Here is a 17,792-nt window from a genome sequence, read left to right as displayed (position 1 = left end):
CTTCCTTATATGATGATAATTTTACAATAAAAATTATTTATTTTTAGACACGTTAAATCGGTTATTTGTTTATGACTTTTATTTTCTTAAGCGCTCTCAGCTGACAAACGGTAGGAACGTGAAGGGTTTTATGATAGGACGGAGGTCTGATGACGTTGTCCAATTAAATGTCGAGAAGAATTTTAAACCGTAACCAGCGCACAGGTTTGAAAACAGTTATTCAGCAAGTCAGTAACGCAAATAAGTTGGCTAGCCGGCTAGGTGACCTAGCTATTCCTACACAACTTCCCGTGAGGAGAGAGTGGGCATGAGGGAAAAATGACTGAAGAGTCAGCCGTTAAAGTTTGTGTTCGGGTTAGACCCCTTATAAAGAGGTGAGAAACATATTTTGCACTATAATCTTTTTGCTAGCTAGGTTAGGTATATTAATTTGAGCGATTTCCGCCCTTTAGCTATCTCAGCTAACTCACCAAGTTAACTCACCAACGTTGCAAGTTAACATAACTGAATATTCATTTTAGTCATCTAGCTAGCGAGTTAACTAAAATGTAACATCTCTGTTGTATTTTAACATGCGTAACGTTCACTAGTTTGCGTACTGATCCTCTCAGATTGCTTGCCCGAGACTAGGACGCCATAGCAAGCTCTCTTATCTAGTTAGGTTAGATGGGGTTTTCGTGTTTTTAGTGCAATATTTTCATTATTGTGTTGCTCAAATGATGTATGGGATGTTGTAGGGAAGAGGCGACGGTAGAGAATGCAGAAGAGCCTACACAGCTATATTGGAAGGCTGACAAGCAAGTTATTCACCAGACTGACGATGATGGGAACCTCACTAAAAGCTTTGGGTTTGGTACGGTTGCCTTCTATATTTTTGAGTTGAGTATGGGAATCTACTGATATTATCTGACGTCTGTTTATTATGTGACTTCCAAATCTTTAGACCGCGTTTTTAGTGCAGATGAGACCACCAGTCAACTCTATCAAGACATAGCCAAGCCCCTCGTCGTGTCTGCAGTTGAAGGATACAATGGTACATTTAAAACCGTGACTTCTGCAAAACATCTCGTTTTATCTCGAACATATGGTCATACATTGTGTGTCAATGTTTTGATTCTGACCCCGCTCCCATTTCAGGAACTATATTTGCCTATGGTCAGACTTCTTCTGGAAAGACTTTTACCATGATGGGCAGTGACCTCACTCCTGGGGTGATACCTCTTGCCATGACCGATGTTTTTCAAACGATTAATAATGTAAGTTCCGAAAATATTGATTAGTTATAGCTAGCATAAATACAATTTTGTTTTACTTCAAGAATACAGTTAATGTGAGATCTGTAAGATCTGCAGGGTTTTATTGTAATGCTTTTCTGGTCAATATACCTAGTGTCCAAAGAAGGAGTTTCTTCTCAGAGTGAGCTACATGGAAATATACAATGAAACGGTCACAGATCTACTGTGCGACAGCTGGAAAAGAAAACCACTGGAAATCCGTGAAGGAAACTATGTGAGTTCTGTAATCGCTGCATTTATATTGTGAATGTGTATTATGCAAGTGTAAATATATGTCATGGCTTTATGTTCTCTGCTTTGGACATCCACAGAAAAATGTCTACGTGGCCGACTTGACAGAAGAGCTGGTGACGTCTCCGGAGCAAGCCCTAGCCTGGATCCGTAAAGGAGAAAGTAACTAGCTCCTCCATCTTACCATCACAGCAGCTTTAAGTGCAGAAGATATACTCAAGTTGCTTTTCCAGTGCACCCTTACAATCGTTTGTCATTTTTCAAAATCTTCTTAGAAAACCGTCATTATGGGAAGACCAAAATGAATCAACGGAGCAGTCGCTCACACACCATATTCCGCATGGTGAGAATTCTGATGGATACCGGTGGCCTTTAGCCTCGCTATCTGCTGCACGCTCATGAACGTTCATGAATGTATCCCTCTCTTGGCAGATCTTGGAGAGTAGAGAGAGGAGTGACCCGGTGTCTGGTGAAAACGCAGACGGAGCCATCATCGTCTCCCATTTGGTACTTTTAAATTCAAAACTAGGGACATCATTAAGTAACGTTCATAGAGTTCTAACAGCGTCGAGTTTGTAATCCAGTTAATATTCAGTGTTTAAGATTAATAAAGTATTGATGTTCATAACTTGTTTATCTGTTTCTTTATCTTTTTTTCTTCTATTTTAAAGAATTTGGTGGATCTTGCTGGGGCTGAGCGAGCCAGTCAAACCGGAGCAGAGGGTTCGTTATGCTGATTTTAAAGTCCTGTTAATGTGCACAGTGTTTTTGTCACACATTAGGATTCACAAATATTTGTGTTGGAGTCGTAGACTTTAATACTCGGTGCCGTTATTTTATTTCTGCGTTACAGGAACCCGTTTCAAAGAAGGCTGCAATATCAACCGCAGTCTGTTCACTTTGGGACAAGTTATCAAGAAACTGTCTGATGAGAGCCAGAAGTACGAATCACAAGCCCCAGCCCGCAGACAATCTCATAATGTCTACTGCTTTAAATCATAAACTTTTGGGAGGGAAAGTTGTAAAGGGTTATTTTGGTCCTGACCACATTATACTTCCTGCGTTGTTGGCAGACACATTTTGCTTAGAGTTAAGAGTGTATGATTGTTGATTGTCCAGTTTTCACGAGTTAGAGATGCTTTTGATATCCATTATATCACATTTATTTTGTAAATTGATTTAAAAGCTGTCTACAATTATGGTATTTTCTTTAGATAGTGAGAGATATGTTAGAATTGGTAGAAATGTCTAAGGATTGAGCTTTTTATTAATCAACCAAAATATTTCATTCCAAAGGGGTTTCACAAACTACAGAGACAGCAAGCTAACCCGTATTCTCCAAAATTCTCTGGGTGGTAATGCTAAAACAGTCATCATTTGCACCATCACCCCTGCCACTGTAGATGAAACTTTGAGCACTTTACAGGTAGGTGTTATGGTACACATGCTTTTTAAGAACGCGATCTAGGAATTCGGTTGAATGCGATGGCTCATGTGTCTTTTCCCAAAGTTTGCTAGCGCAGCAAAGCGTATGAAGAATGACCCACACGTTACGGAGGTCTCTGATGATGGTGCTCTTTTGCGAAGGTATCGCAATGAGATTGTGGACCTGAAGCGCCGTCTTCACGAGGCAAGCCAGATCCCTAATGTAGAGTTCTTCTGTTCTGCATCTGCTCAAATCCACAAATTTGTCATGATCTGTTGTACCGTTTTCAGGTTTCTTCAGTTACCCAAACAACTGTGACTGAGAAGGAGACCCTGTTCCAGCTCCTTCAAGAGAAGGATCAACTACAGAGAGAGCAATCCGACAGAATCAGGAACCTGACGAAGCTTTTGGTAACAGCATCAAATGTGGTTCAAGTTCAGAAGGTAACGGCTTTGGGGGAGTTCTCGATATTGTTTCTGTTCTTCAGTGCCGATGTCCAGGGATGACTCTCTTTGATCTCTACCCAAAGCATCCCAAGAGAAGGGTGACGTGGGGTGGAAAACTCCTACGATCGGCCCAGTTAAGGGAGGAAGAGCATGGATCTGCTGACCTGAGTTTTGCTGAGCCCTTTTTCAAAAAGAGGAGAGCTGACATGACCGTTAACGAGGAAGTAGAAGGTAGCATTCCTGCAGCATTATATATATTTTTTAAAATCATATACAATTAATACTTTGTTACCAATGCAGTTTTTTTTTTCCTTGTGTTTTCAGACATGGATGATTTTGACAGATGCTTTTACAGTACAACGGAGGATACCTCCATCGAAATGGAGATGTGCCAGAACGTCACCATGCGTAGCTCTGGAGAGGGGTGAGGGATCTTCAGCATTTCAACAACAGTTTCAACACTAAGTTCTGGTATTAAAAAACAGCAAAAGGTGGAGGGTGCCAACCATGCCTGGCTTTGAACCCAGCTCTTCCAGGTGACGTGTGTGCTCTGACTACCACACCAAAGAGCCAGTTCACCAACACGGTGGCCAGAACGCCCTTTCACCCTCCTGACTGATCTCTATCCCACTACCACTTTTGCTGCAGTTGGTTCTTGTTGCACTTTTCCTGGTTGTGGTGGTGTACATTTGCCTAACACAAGGATGGGAGCTCAGGACCTAACGCACCCCCTCCACCCCACCCAACAGGGTTTCCTCTGACTCGGCACAGCTGATGTTCAGAATTGAATGCTTGGAGCGTCAGCTGGAGACGGAGACGCGGGAGAAGCAGAATGCCGAGGCGAAAGCTTTGGAGCTGGAGCAGAAGATGGACGAGCTCAAGAAACGCTCGCAGAGCCTGCAGGAGCAGCTGGAGGAGAAGTGTTCCTCACTGGAGCTGAAGGTCACAGAGTTGGAAAGGCCTTCACACCAAGACAAGGTCAACACTGCTTGTGAAGCGGTAGGGTCATGACCCCCTTTACTTAAATGCTTAATGGGCTTTCACTGTAAACTTTTTGCAGTAGCTTTCGGCCATTTTGCACAAATTTTGGCTGACCTGAAGTGTCCGTTCTTACTACATACATATTTCTTCGGAAGTTGAACTGTTGCTTGGCTATCCTTTGTTTGCAACAGTATCTTGGGGAGACCATCCAGCTTTGTGAGACTCTGAGCTTTGAAAAGGTGAGGGCCATCTTCAAGGGTCTCTTTATACATATTTGGGGGGGGGGGGGGGGGTACATTGTCAAAATAGTGTATTGTAGCTTAACAGATAATGGTACATTCCATACCGATGTGCTTGAGTGTACACTGACTAGTGGTTATATGTGTGAGAACAGGAGAGTATTGCTACGGAGTGTGACATGCTGAAACAAACCCTGGAGCTGCTTACTGAAGACATGGAGAGACTGAAGCAGGACAACGAGGCACTGCTGAAGGACAAAGACACTCTGCGTGAAGACAAACAGTCACTCCTGAAGGACATTGAGGAGAGGAAAGATGCTGATGAATTTGAGCAGCTGGAGGAGGAGAGCAAGCGGGATTACGAGGTTCTTGGTTTTGGTTCTCCGTGTGGCGTGGGGTTTAAAGGGTGTGCTGTGCTTTACTTTGTCGTCAGTATATCTGCAGCATGGCGTTCCTTTGTAGAAATGCGGTCCCCCCCCCCTTTTATGTTTTTGAGCGTTTGTATCCTTTAATATTTCAGAAAGAGTTGGAGGATAAAATCTCTGAACTGACGATGGCCTCTGCAAAGGCAGAAGAGCTGATCCAAAATCTTAAGGTCTGCTCTTGTGTGTTTTTCTTTATTTGTCCGTCATGGTTACCCCTTCATTATTCGGCACTAAACTAAAGGAAGGTGCTTTGCACTTTAGGCTGACCTGGAGCTAGCGTCGGAGCAGCTGAAGAAGAAGGACACCCTGCTGTCTGAACTGCAGACTATGGTTTGTAAACATTTTTGTAAATAATTGCTTAAATCTCTTAATGTAACTTTTAATAATAATCATCGTCACCATTGTTGTGCAGAACGGTAAGGATCTCATGCAGGAGGTAACGCAGCTCCGACGTTCTCTGGATGATGCAGAAGGTCTTAGCCTCCAAACCAAAAAGGAGTGGGCTTTTCTGCGCAGTGAGAACCTGGCTCTCAAGGAGAGAGATGTAAGGATCTTCTCCCCATTCAAACGAAACCTCTCCCCAACGAGGAGGTTTTCCTTCATGCAGTTTGTGCACTGATACTGAGCGCCGGGTGTTTCTCCTACTCCTCAGGCGACCTTGACTGCGGAATATAACCGAATGGAGAGTGAGGTCAAAGGTCTGCAGACCCAGCTTGAGAATGAGAAGTCCCGTTTTAAGAGAATGCAGACTGACCTTCAGAAAGAGCTGCTCGGGGCTTTTGACGAGAACACAAAGATCACCGCTCTTCTGGACGGCAAAGTTCCTAAGAGTGGGTGCTGGCACTTCTGCTGTGCATCCAACAGAATGAAAAATCTTTCATCTGCGACGAAATTGCAATTTTATTAATCATGCTCGTTTTGCGTGGTCTTTCCTAGATGTAATGGACAACATAACGCTGGAGAAAACTGTTGCCGAGTTGAGGAAGGAGCTGGAGAAGAGCCAGGGGAACGAGAGGCTTTTGAAGAGCAAAGCGGACGAGATGAAGGCTTTACAGGATCTTCCTGCCAGACTAGACGACCTGTTTACACAGGTGAGGACCGTGCATGGACGGCAAATACGCCTCAATCTAGTCGTGCTAGGCTGATTAGCAGATTACAGATATTGTTGCAAAATGATCATTGCATAATTTGGTAAATTACAAGACACACACACTTTTGTTTTGTTTTTTGCTTTCATAATGTAGGTATGTGACCTCACCGGAGAACTGAACGCTGTTCGAGAGGAGAGGAACACCCTTCTGTCTGCTCAGGTCATTTCCACGGAGGAACATCAGAGACTTCAACAGGCGTCCGAGAAGGCGCAGGAAGACTTTGTTAAAATGGCGGCGGATTTGTCGAATGCAGAACTGAGGGAGGATCTGCTAACTCGACAGCACAAGGATGTCACGGATCAGCTCAGAAAGGTCCAAATGGACCTGGAACGCATCTCGCAGGAAAATGACAACCTCCACAGTGCCTTGGCAGAGGCCAACCAGAAGGTTGGTTTACTATTTGCGTCTGCTTTTATTTATTTAATTATATATACTTCATTTGTGTTTGAAGTAAATTCAAATGTACTTTTACACTATAGTCTCTGCAGCTGGGTGAAGAACTTGAATCTCTTCGCCGTGAAGATGGCCGTGTGTCTGAAGAAACTGAGGACGGGGAGAACAGCCCAGAGGGTCTGCAGGGTCTTCGCCTGGTGGTGGAGCGCCTGAATAAAGAGCGGGATGAGCTTCAGGAGATCCTTCAGAGCTGTACAGAAGAGCGAGACCAGCTAAAGAGAGATATGGAAGACAACGTGGAGATGGTATGCTATGGTTTTAGTGTGTGTCTCATTATAATGAAAGCATTGAACATCAGTGATGTATCTTAATATTCCTAAGATCCTTAACTTGTAAAGAGCTGTGCAAATCCTACCTTTAACATGTTTCTTCAATGCAGATGATTGAAAATCAGGAAGAGTTGCGGACTGCCCTGGAGAAGGTGAGGGTGCAGCAGGACAGAATACTTCACCTGGAGGAGCGAAACACCCAGCTGCAGTCCACACACTCCCACTCTGATGGCACCTGCCACAGCCTCACTGAGGATCTTCACACTCAGGTTCTTTAAAGCCTGGCTACTCTTTTTGAAAATTCAATACATTGCTGATACGTGCAGCCACAATGTGAGGCTACTGGCACTTTGAACTTTTAATTTAATGAAACATTTATTGCATTGGTTTGGTGTTTTCACGGTGTATGAAAACTGAACCGTGTGTGTGTGTGTTTACACCAGGTGAAGCAGTTAAAGCAGGAGCTCCAGTCGGTCTGTGCGGAGAGAGACGTTCTGTCCGAGAAGACCCCGAGTCACCCAGAGGAGATGGAGAGGATGCGTGCCAGTGTTGACGCTCTAGCCGAAGAAAGAGATCAGCTTCAGGAGATGTTGCGGAGTCTGAGAGAGGAGAGGACCCAGCTGCAGGCAGAGATGAAGGACAAAGATGAGCTGGTAAGGCACCTCTGTGTATGCTCTAGCTGACAGATTCTTGGCATTTTCAGTTTCCAAATGGTACTTTTTCAGCCCTATGGAACCTCAGTCTAATGTAAGCTCAGTGCAACTCTTGGATCTTTTCCCGTATACTTGAATAGTTCATTTGAATGTCTAAAGCCTGCTTTGGCACGTCGTCCTCTCGAGGGATGTTCCCTGTTGAGGGTCCAAGTCGTTGAAACGTTGCCTCTCTACTCAGATCACCTGTTTCCAGACAGAGCGGCATCCCGTCTCCAGCTGCAGTAGTGGTGAGGAGGAGTCTCTGCTTCAACAGGTCTGTGAAATCATGAACAAGTCATGAGTCTGGGCATCCAGCGTGGAACAAATAACTCAGTTCAGACTTCTATATAGATTCAGGATCTGAGGAAGGAGACTGAAGAATTAATACAGGAGAATTCCCAACTGAGGAAGGAACTTGAGGGCATGTCGGAAAAGGTGATTTTCTGAAGTTAAATGTCTTGTCTTGTCTCCTAATATTATGAAAGCAAATTTAGAAGGTACAGATATTCAACGGGTAATTGAATGTCTGTATTTGTTTCATTTAAAACACCTTGAATTACATGTGCTAAAAAGTTTAATAAATGGTTAATAATCAGCCACACTTGTGCAGAATGTCTGGTTTTCGCTTTACACATCAACGGTTCCTTCTCAGGTGGCTGAGCTCACAGAAGCACTCTGTGCTCTGAGAGACGAGAAGGCTCATCTACTGACTACACACAGCGCTTTGAATGAAGAAGGCGCCAGGCTGCAGGAGGAGGTGGAGAAGGCTCGTGAAGAACATGTGAGAATGGAGAGTGAGCTGGTCGATTCCCAGCTGAAGGAGGCCCAGCTCGGCCTGCAGCAGACGGAAACCTCTGAGCAGCTGGCCAAGGCCCGGGCAGACGTGGAGCGCTTGTCCGTGGAGAATGACCGACTGCTGTCGTCATTGGACGAGGTAAACCTGAAGGTGAGTTTGCGTGTGAAATTACAGCCGTTCGTCAATTGATTGATTGATGAAAGCCATTGATTGCCAGTTGATCGATTGGAATACCAATTCAGATATGTGGGTATTTATCTATTTTATTGATTTCTCTGTAGGCAGCACAGCTGGGCGAAGAGCTTGAATCTCTTCGTTGTGAAAGGGAGAAGCTTCTGTCCAAGAAGGTGGAGGAAGCTCCCAAATGCCCAGAGGAGGTGGACGTTCTTTGCGCAACTGTTAATTCGCTGACGGAGGAGCGAGACCAGCTTCAAGAGATCCTCCAAGCCCTCAGGACGGAGCACAGGCAGCTGAAGAGGGAGCTGGACGAGAGCAACGACATGGTATGTGAGGTTTTAATGACGGTAGGCAGCACAGCGTCCGTGTGGAACCTGGGCTTGACCGATGGGTTTTACTCCAGCTCGTACAGGTCCAAGATGAGCTGAAGCAGAAAGAGCTCCACACAGACGAAGGAGCCACCGGCCCGCAAGACGAAATGGTTCAGCAAGTGAGTAGGACATGGCTGACTGAACTTTTTTGGGAAGTTATACGTGTAGCGTGGCTTTTAGAGATGTGGTCTTCGTTTGCTTGGGCGTGCGCACGTTTTCTGTAAATGTAAATGTCGTTATAAAAGGTTTTGGTTGTTGGTGTTTATCCCATTCACTTGCTCCAACAGCTGCAGGAACGTCTTGAAGCGCTGACCGAGAAAAACCAGCAGATGAAGACAGATCTGCAGGAGAATGTGGAGATGGTAATGATTGTGTTGTGGATTTGTGTGTGTAGATATATATAGGGGGGTGTGTGTGCGCAACTTACTTTATTATGGATGGATGTTTTTATTTGATGTAGATGATTGAAAATCAAGCTGAATTGAGAGGGGCACTGGAGAATGTCAAAGAGCTTCAGGAGAAAATCCGTGATCTAGAATTACAAAGGGTTCAGCTGGAGTCCAATCTCAGCCACTCTGGAAATGAAGAGTACGTGCTTCTGGAAGATCTAAAAAACCAGGTAATATTTATTATGTATATTCAGTTACGATATTGGTCTTCTCGCTGAGTCCTGAGATCTAATGCATTATCTCTTCAACTACTTCCAGATTAGGCAGTTGAATGAAGAGCTGCAGGCCGTGTACGATGAGAAGAACGCGCTCCTCTCTGAGAGAGCCGAAAACGGGCTGAAGGCATCAGAGCTGGAGAGGGCACAGGTTACCATCACCTCCATCACTGAGGAGAGAGACCAGCTCCTGGAGATACTGCATGGACTGAGGGAAGAGAGGAACCAACTGAAGACGGACGTGGAGGAGAAGGACGTCCTGGTCAGAACTGGAGTGTTTGTTCTGGTGAAGCTGCTCTGTATAGTGGAACGAGTGCGTGTGCTTAACTGCAGCGTCGCCTTCGCAGGTTCTGCAGTTGAGAGAGGAGCTTCGGGCGGCTAGCGCTGAGAGAGACCAACTTTTGTCTTCGAGCGCTAAAGACGGTATGGAGGACGGTGCCCTGGAAAGGGTCCAGGCCACCCTCGGTGCGCTCGGTGAGGAGAGAGACCAGCTCCTGGAGATACTGCAGGGACTGCGAGAAGACAAGAACAAAATGAGAAGGGACCTGGAAGACAGAGATGAGACGGTAAGACATTTGTGTGTCTCCGAAAGTCATTCCTCCTCTGTTATTTGTATATATTTTGTTTCTTTCCTTTATGAAAATCTCACTGGCAGGATGAAGAAATCACACTCTTGAACCTCATGTTAAGATGTAATTCTGACATTTAAACATTACAGATAATGCAGTTGAGGGACGAACTTCTGTCCACTACTGCTCAGAAGGACCATCAGCTGGCTGAAAATTCGAAGTTTGTCCTAGATTACGAGGCAGAGTTGGAGACATGTAATATGACTATCAAGTCTCTGACTCAAGAGAGAGACCAGATCAGAGAGGAGAATGAACAAATGAAGATGGACCTGTGGGAGGAGAGAGAGAAGGTATGAACTGAGCTTTGGAAACTTGAAAAAGGTGTAGGTCCTCAAGTAATTTCTGTCTGTTATTCTTCAGGATGAAAGAAAACTGTCTACATTAAACTACAGTCTATATATCCTTGGGCCATGTACTAATCCTGACCCAGTTTTACTGGCCATGACTTTCTTTGCAATTAAATAGGTTGTGACTTTGAACAACCCTCAGGTGCCAAAATCTTTTTTTCAAGTCACACAGGCTGGTGACTTGAAAGCTTTTTGGATCCAGCATAAACATGTTGAAAGTAGACCAGTTGTTAAGTGATGAAAACTGCATTATTATTTTTCTACGTTGGTTGTAAAAAGCTATGAGGACCTTGCTAACGGTGCCAAAAATAGCCAGACAATGTAATTGGATTTTAGTTCACAATTTGTTTGTGCACATCCACATTACAATAGTTACAAATCTACATGGACTTTATCACAGATGTCGCAGTTAAGAGAAGAACTAAAGTCCACAGCTGCCGACAACGACCGTATTCAGTCTGAGAAAACCAAAGATGACCTTGCTAATATGGCCACAATTGAGCAGCTTCAAGTTGACCTTGCCTCTGTAACTGAGGACCGGGACCAGCTTCTGGACACACTGCAGGGCCTGAGAGAGGAGATGAACCAGTTGAAGAAGGAACTGGAGGAGAAGGAAGCCATGGTGAGACCAGTGGGCCTTTTCCTTGTGTCTGTGTAATCCTCCTTTGGTCCACAAATGTGTTTTTTTGTGCTTTGGTTGAATCACAGAAATGAACTCTCCCAGTGGCTTTAAATGCTGATCTGTTTCTTCTGCAGATAACTCGTCTGAGGGAGGAAGTGCTCGGTGCTCTTGCTGAGAAAGATCGCCTTTTGGAGAGTGTTCAAGCGAACTTCGCGTCTTTGACTGAAGAACGAGATCAGCTTCTGAATGTTCTCCAGGAACTAAAGCAGAACAACAACCAGCTTAAGACCGATCTGGATAAGAAGGATGAGACCGTAAGGAACAAAGTACTTTTAGTAGCTAATTGGTATAAACATTTTACCCTCAATTCTTAAGGGGAGAGCATCAGTGTACAGGGTTTGGCGATTGTTGGTAACTCTCCGCTTTTCCTGCGTTGCATTTACAGTTAAAGCAGTTGATGGAACTTCAGGTGGCTCAGACAGACCATGTGTTAAGGAAAGATGCTTCATGTAGCATCTCCAACAGCTCTGCTCTGTCTGATTTTAATGACAAGGGAAACCACCTCCAGGAGCTACTGCAAGGTGTAAGACAGGTATGAGTGTGCCTATAATGATCAGTGCTGTGAGGTATTACAGTCTACTCTCTGCCTGTCTCTGGAACAGTTTAGCCTGCTTCATCCTGGAAGGCCCTATAAAGCACTGTGTACTAGGACTTACGGTGATCTACAAGGAACACATTTTCCATATTATAGTGGCAGTCACTACCTTTGATATTTCAGTTCTAAATCCCCAAGTGTTCATGCTATGGTATGAGGGGAACAATTTGGCACATTTTCTTAATGGTTTTGGGTGAAAGGTTAATTTCCCAGTTTTTTATAGTATGTGGCTTGTTTTATTCTTGTATGTTGCATATTGTAGCTGATTTAAACGGTTCTCTCTCCTGTAGCTCATTCAAGCGCAGAGTGAAATGAAGCACCATAAACCTCATGGTTCAGAACGGAGTGTTGGAGAAATGCAAGAAGCTCAGCTTCAACAGGTCAGTGAAAAATCTCTCCTTTTTTTTTTTCTTTTACTTAAAGGTATAGAGCAACATTTAACTACGCGGGGCACTCAAATAATTTCATTTATATATATTTCTTGTACTGCTCAATTTATTGTTGTCTGTACTTGGACCCCGAGTAACACATTTTGCGGGTGCTCCGAGTTCGGATATACCATTTGGTGATGTCTGTGTGACGCTTGTAAAATGCTTGCATGCTTCCTTCTAGATGCAAGCCCTTGGGGAGGAGATTGAGTCTTTGAGAAACGAGAGAACGGTGCTCAGAAAAGATCTCCATGAGGCAGCTGAAATGGTGAGTCCTTTCGAATGGGTGGGGTTGCCAAGTTGGAGTTTTACCCTCAATCTCCATAACTGAACATAACTCACTTCCCTGTGTTTCAGTCAAAAACCTATCAGAAGCTGCTTCATTCCACCAAGGAGGAGCTGAAGCAGAGCGGGAAGGAGAATGCAGACCTGGTGGCCCAGAGTGCTGAGACACGGGCTCAGCTTCAGGAGCAGGTACGCGCTGCTCAGCTCACACTTATCACACTGTGCGCAAACACTCACACGTGCGCACACACAGAACTCGGACAGGTACAAGTCGGGCACGTAACGCGCTGTGCGCTATTCATCTACTTATTTTTGCTTTGCTTTTTCTGTTTCTCCGTTTAGTTGAGCCAGTTGAACGAAGAGCTTTTGTCTTTGAGAGGCTCGAGAGATCAGCTCGGCACAGAACTGCAGACTCTTCAGTCTTGCTTCAGTTCTCTCGAGGAAGAAAACGAGAAACTCCACGACATGCTCGAGTGTGCCAGGGCTGAGGTGAGTTAGTTCAGCACGGAGCTGAAGGGTAGTGATCGTTAAAGAACATGGATCTGCTATTTTAACTGTTCTGTGTTTGGAATTTCTGTGTCTTTTGCATTTAAGCAATGGTTGCATTTTCTCCATGCTTTGCCACTTATGAACAGTCTCATTCATTCTCTAAAATGGGCTTTATCAATTTCTAGAGACACCAGTTGACTGAAGAGCTCGAGTGTCTTGGTAGCGTCAGGGACCAGCTACAGGATGAAAAGACGAACTCCGAGCAGCTCCTGGAGGCCTTGAAGGGGGTCAGAGAGGAGCGAGACCAACTCAGGAGGGAGCTGGATGACAAAATGGAGGAGGTAAAGAACAGCACCACTTTTTTCCTTTACTTCTCATAGAAGTACTTTTTGGACTGTTTTTTATCAACTTGTTTTCATGTTTCCCACACTCCAGTCTCTTCATGAGGTAAATCCTACAGTCACTAACGTGAATGAACAGACCACTGTGGCCTCTAACCAAAGAGCATTGAAGGTCGTTTCCGAGATCGAATCTTTGAATGAGAAACTTAAGGTAAGTTTATTTTATTGTTTAATTTGTTTGATTACTGAGCTTGTAGCGGTACATTTATCCATATGGCTGTGGATCAGTGTTTCTAGGTAATACCAAACTGGATTTGTACAAATAATGTATATTTTAACTCCCTCAAAGTCTGCCTTCATGAAGCTTCAGAGCATCATTGACCATCCATCACTTAAAGATCATCTTGGAGACGACGGCCACATCTCCAACGAGCAGACCTTCTTCTGTCAGCTGTTTCCACATGTATCGAAATCCCACAGATCAGCGCTCGATGAACTGTCCACAAAAACAATTCAGCTTAAATACATGCTTGCAAAAACTGCGGTAGGAATCAACATCAGACACACTTGAACCACAAATAATTTTGTCCTATTGAATTATTAAAATTAGGCTGGAGAGTGAGAATCCTTAATCAAGACATATTGAATAATTAAATTTTTCTCAACGCTCTTTCTCAAACGCCCCTTAGATGGCCTTAAAGAGATCAGCGCAGCGCTATAAGACCCACTTTATGCTCCAAGTCCAGCGTGACGTGGCCTCCTTTGAGGAGAGGAGGTTCCAGGACGTGTTGATTCGCCGAACTCAGGCTCCCTTGACGCCCCTCCAGATTCTTCGCGAGGACCTTCAAGAGGTCTGGGACCAGCGACTCTTGGACCTGCTGGAAAAACGCCAGCAGAATCTGCAGGTGAGTGCAACTCCAATAGGGTAGTCAGATGACCAATGGAGCCTAGTCAATAAAACTGCCCAATATTGAGGGTCCACAGGTTTATAGTCATCAGTTGATGGCTTCCCAATTAAACAAAGATGATGTCTCTAAATGTTTTATATAACAAAGCAAGTATTCAGGTTTTGGAAAATGTAATATAAAGGTGCTAATTAGCTGACCTTCATATAAAAAGGAATCCCTGCATCCTGATACGACTGCAATTATGTTGAGTAAGTGGCTTGTTTTATGCTTAAATTAGAAAGATGATCTATTGGTGCTGGAGTTGAGAAAGTCACAGTCGTATATGACTTTGAAATGTCAGTTGTCAAATATCAGTTAAAACTCTTGACTCTTCAGAAAAGATTCTTAATCATATAAAATCAGTTATCAGACTTTGTAGATCTTGTTTTATATTGGGTTTTTATACTCGTCGGGCCCTCTGTAGTCCGTGTCGTGCTTCAGATTGTCTGTACATGTCTGTCACTGGTAGGATATGAACAGTGTCCTGGTGGTTCTGGAAGATTGGGTGGCCAAGCATGCGGTCACTCTCTCTGAGGACCGTCAGGCTCGGGCTCGAGCTGCTGATGAGGCCAGAGCCCTGGCCAGAACTGCTGACACCACAGCCATTCTGCAGTTCGTCCAGCGGGAGCTTGTTCGCCGCACAGCCCTGACTGAGCACCAGACAGCAGCGTGCCAAGTACGACCCGACCCGTGTTCCTGCTCGATTTTTAAACGCTCGTAGTGTTATCCCGTGCGCTGACCTGAGGAGCCTCTCACCCTGCAGCTCCTGTTGGACCAGCACGACTCTGCGTTTTCCTTGCTGAGGGCCTCCTCGGCCCAGCTGGAGCAGAGGTTCCGGGAGGAACAGAGGGAGACCCTGGCCTTGCTGCCCGCGAACGGCACCGACCGGCCCAAGACCGAGGCCGACCTTCTGCTGGAGAAACAGCGCCTCTGCCTCCAGCTGCAGCAGACTCAGAAACAGATGGAGGTAAGACGGGAAAGAGCCTGCTGTGAATGAATTCTGATTTAGTGTAATATCTGCTTTTTTGTTGTTCTGTTATTCATGATTTAAGCATCCAGTCCACAATGACCACATTTCCATGAGGATACTGTCTGCTGCCGTAAGATAACTGTTTCAAAGGAGGCCATGGTAGATTAAGAGCAGAAGCAGCTTTGATTCTGATCAGATTGGTTCCAGTTTGGTTATTATCTAGCATTTAAAATGTTGGTTCTGTTATTAGACTTGACCACTTTTGAGCAAGAAAATTGTGCCCAATAGGTGATACAACAGAAGATGGAGGTGCTGAAAGTCCAGGCAGATGAAACCAGCCAGAAACATCTTGAGAAGCTTCAAGAACTGCACTCAAATCTAAAGGAGAAGGAGATCCTTATTGAGAACCTGCAGGAAAAGCTGAAAAAATCTGAGGTAGTTGGTGTTGGATGTTTGCATGGTATTGAATATTGGATGGTAAAATGTTTGGTCTTTTTTGTTTGTTTTTGCCCATTCATGGATTTGTTGATTTGGTTTTCCTCTTCTGCTTCTTCGTGCACAGACATGTAGGTATACGGTTGGGGCACAGTTGCATTTAGCCACCCCCCCCCCCTTCCAAATGGACCACGTTTTGCAGTTTTTTAGCACATTTTGATCAGATTTAAATCAAACATTTCTTTTAATGTCCAGGCCTTAGCAAAGACGAAGATGCCCCCTAGTGCTGCTGAAATGGAGGCCATAAAAGATAAACTGGTGAAGATGGAGCTGGACCACATTGCTGTAACTACAGCCCACGAAAAAGAGTGAGGGGTCCATAGTTCCTTTTACTGCGCCTGTTTCATCCTCCACCAAGGCGGGTGAAACATGGATGTAGTCACCCAACCTGTGAGGTTGGCAGCCAACTGAGTTGTTGTTGTTGTTGTTGATGTGTTGTAGAATAGCCCAGTTAAATTCCATGCTGGAACACAGAGAAGACGCCATTCGCAAGCTGAAGGACACTCTCCGAAAAGCTCAGCAGGAGGACGAGAATTCATGTAAGTATGCTTCTTGGAGATCGCCAAACTCCTTTGTAGGACCAGCTCATGTGTTAACCAGCGAACTGCTGTGCCTTCACCAAATGTACGTGAAGGACCCGTTTGTTAACCTGCTGGTTGTTGTGCTGTTCTGTCCAGTCGTGGAGGGAGAGGAGGCCTGCTCTAAAGCAGGCACCCAGACCAAAGCTCTGGCTTGCGTTAAAGAGAAAAAGATTGAGGAGCTACACAAGAAAAATGCACACTTTGAAAGGTAACCATGGATTAGAATTGGTGCTAAATGCTAAAGATAATAGTTGCTCTTGGGGTAGTGTGTTGTGCAAAAATGGGAGCCCTTGAAATGGGGGGGGGGGGGGGGGGGGGGGGGGGGACGATGGCGACGAACAAAATAAAAGTAACCCTATTTTGTGATTTTCAGCCTTGTGACCAAGCAACAAGAAGAAATCACTAAATGGAAGAACAGGGCTTACAAACTGAGGGGAAGCAGGAAGGAAGCTCCCCAGGCCCCGCACACCCCAACCAAGCGGCAGCCCCCCCTGGTGGAGAGTGAAGTGAACTCTCCCAAGAAAGCCTTTCTCGACTCGCCGAAAAGCAAGTTCTTCGACATCCACACGGGGGGAGAGCCCATGTCACTCAAGTGCCCTAAGCAGTTCTTTGATAACTCCAACCTTGGAACCATGCCCGGTATGTAGCTGCCTCACTCTGGGTCCTGGTCTTGTGGCCTTTGGTTTAGGTGTAATAGTCACTTGAGGGTTTGTCACTTTGCCCTCTTCTCAGAAGTCTCATGTAAACCAGCTGAACCAGCTACGGATTTTTCTGAAAGTGATGATGAGGGTAATATATTGTGCTTGTGGTGGGGTTGGTTGGTGTTTAATGAAGGGTCGTGGTTTTGCACACGGTTTTTCACGTCTGCACTTGGGTTGCCCTGTTGCATATGTGTCTAACTCCACAGCTGTTTTCACACGCAGGGGTTTGGGCCTAGTTGATCTGTTCACTGAGAGTCAGAGAAGGGGGACAGTCCTTTCAGTCCTTCCACTAACCAGGGCTTGGCTTCCCAAACCCCCCCCCCCCCCCCCCCCCCCCCCCCGTTGTCCGGTTGTATTTACAGTTGAAGATATTGTTGGTCATTTGCGGTTGTCCGCTTGTGTTTTTGTGTGTTCTCAGAAGCCAGTACCAGCACAGCTGTCAGCGCTAGTGAGTCAGACCAATGGTGGCGTATGGCAAGCTCCTCTCCCCGGAAACCCAATACTAACATGGATGCAAATGGCTGTCCAACACAGTGATTTTATATTTTTCTCCGCTATTTTAATTGTTTGTCTTAAGTTTGTCTTTTCTATTCTAAATTTGTTTTTATGTTTTAAAATTGTCTTGTTTTTATGAGTGTTCTTTGTTTTTATGTCCTTGTGGAATAAACTTCTGTTTCAGTCTATAG

The 17,792-nt window shown here is 44.9% G+C and overlaps 1 protein-coding gene across 3 annotated transcripts; it reads left to right on the top strand.

Moving 5' to 3' along the window:
• Positions 1 to 197: 197 nt before the first annotated feature.
• cenpe (centromere protein E) lies at positions 198 to 17,789 on the top strand. Of its 3 annotated transcripts, XM_076983023.1 has the most exons (57): positions 198 to 374; positions 738 to 853; positions 944 to 1,033; positions 1,138 to 1,256; positions 1,390 to 1,509; positions 1,607 to 1,688; positions 1,802 to 1,869; positions 1,959 to 2,033; positions 2,198 to 2,249; positions 2,380 to 2,467; positions 2,823 to 2,952; positions 3,037 to 3,156; positions 3,243 to 3,395; positions 3,482 to 3,629; positions 3,723 to 3,822; positions 4,148 to 4,397; positions 4,571 to 4,618; positions 4,774 to 4,983; positions 5,139 to 5,213; positions 5,305 to 5,373; positions 5,456 to 5,587; positions 5,696 to 5,873; positions 5,980 to 6,134; positions 6,288 to 6,581; positions 6,674 to 6,892; positions 7,027 to 7,185; positions 7,360 to 7,569; positions 7,808 to 7,882; positions 7,960 to 8,043; positions 8,261 to 8,554; positions 8,686 to 8,907; positions 8,985 to 9,071; positions 9,240 to 9,314; positions 9,413 to 9,571; positions 9,660 to 9,878; positions 9,964 to 10,182; positions 10,335 to 10,535; positions 10,993 to 11,214; positions 11,349 to 11,528; positions 11,660 to 11,806; positions 12,160 to 12,249; positions 12,482 to 12,565; positions 12,655 to 12,771; positions 12,925 to 13,071; positions 13,257 to 13,412; positions 13,507 to 13,623; positions 13,762 to 13,956; positions 14,102 to 14,317; positions 14,829 to 15,035; positions 15,123 to 15,326; positions 15,618 to 15,764; positions 16,020 to 16,132; positions 16,266 to 16,363; positions 16,502 to 16,613; positions 16,779 to 17,044; positions 17,138 to 17,194; positions 17,525 to 17,789. In XM_076983023.1, the coding sequence occupies exons 1-57, from the start codon at positions 319 to 321 to the stop codon at positions 17,641 to 17,643; spliced, it is 8,145 nt and encodes a 2,714-aa protein (XP_076839138.1). In that variant the 5' UTR covers positions 198 to 318; the 3' UTR covers positions 17,644 to 17,789. The 3 variants fall into 3 exon arrangements, with proteins under 3 accessions (XP_076839138.1, XP_076839140.1, XP_076839139.1); XM_076983025.1 differs by lacking the exon at positions 7,960 to 8,043; XM_076983024.1 differs by lacking the exon at positions 17,138 to 17,194.
• The last annotated feature ends 3 nt before the right edge of the window (positions 17,790 to 17,792 follow it).

Source organism: Brachyhypopomus gauderio, chromosome 20 (assembly GCF_052324685.1).
Source record: "Brachyhypopomus gauderio isolate BG-103 chromosome 20, BGAUD_0.2, whole genome shotgun sequence".
In the NCBI taxonomy this organism is placed as follows: domain Eukaryota; kingdom Metazoa; phylum Chordata; class Actinopteri; order Gymnotiformes; family Hypopomidae; genus Brachyhypopomus; species Brachyhypopomus gauderio.
Note: the sequence above shows the minus strand (reverse complement) of the source record. Positions and strands in the feature narration are given on the sequence as shown.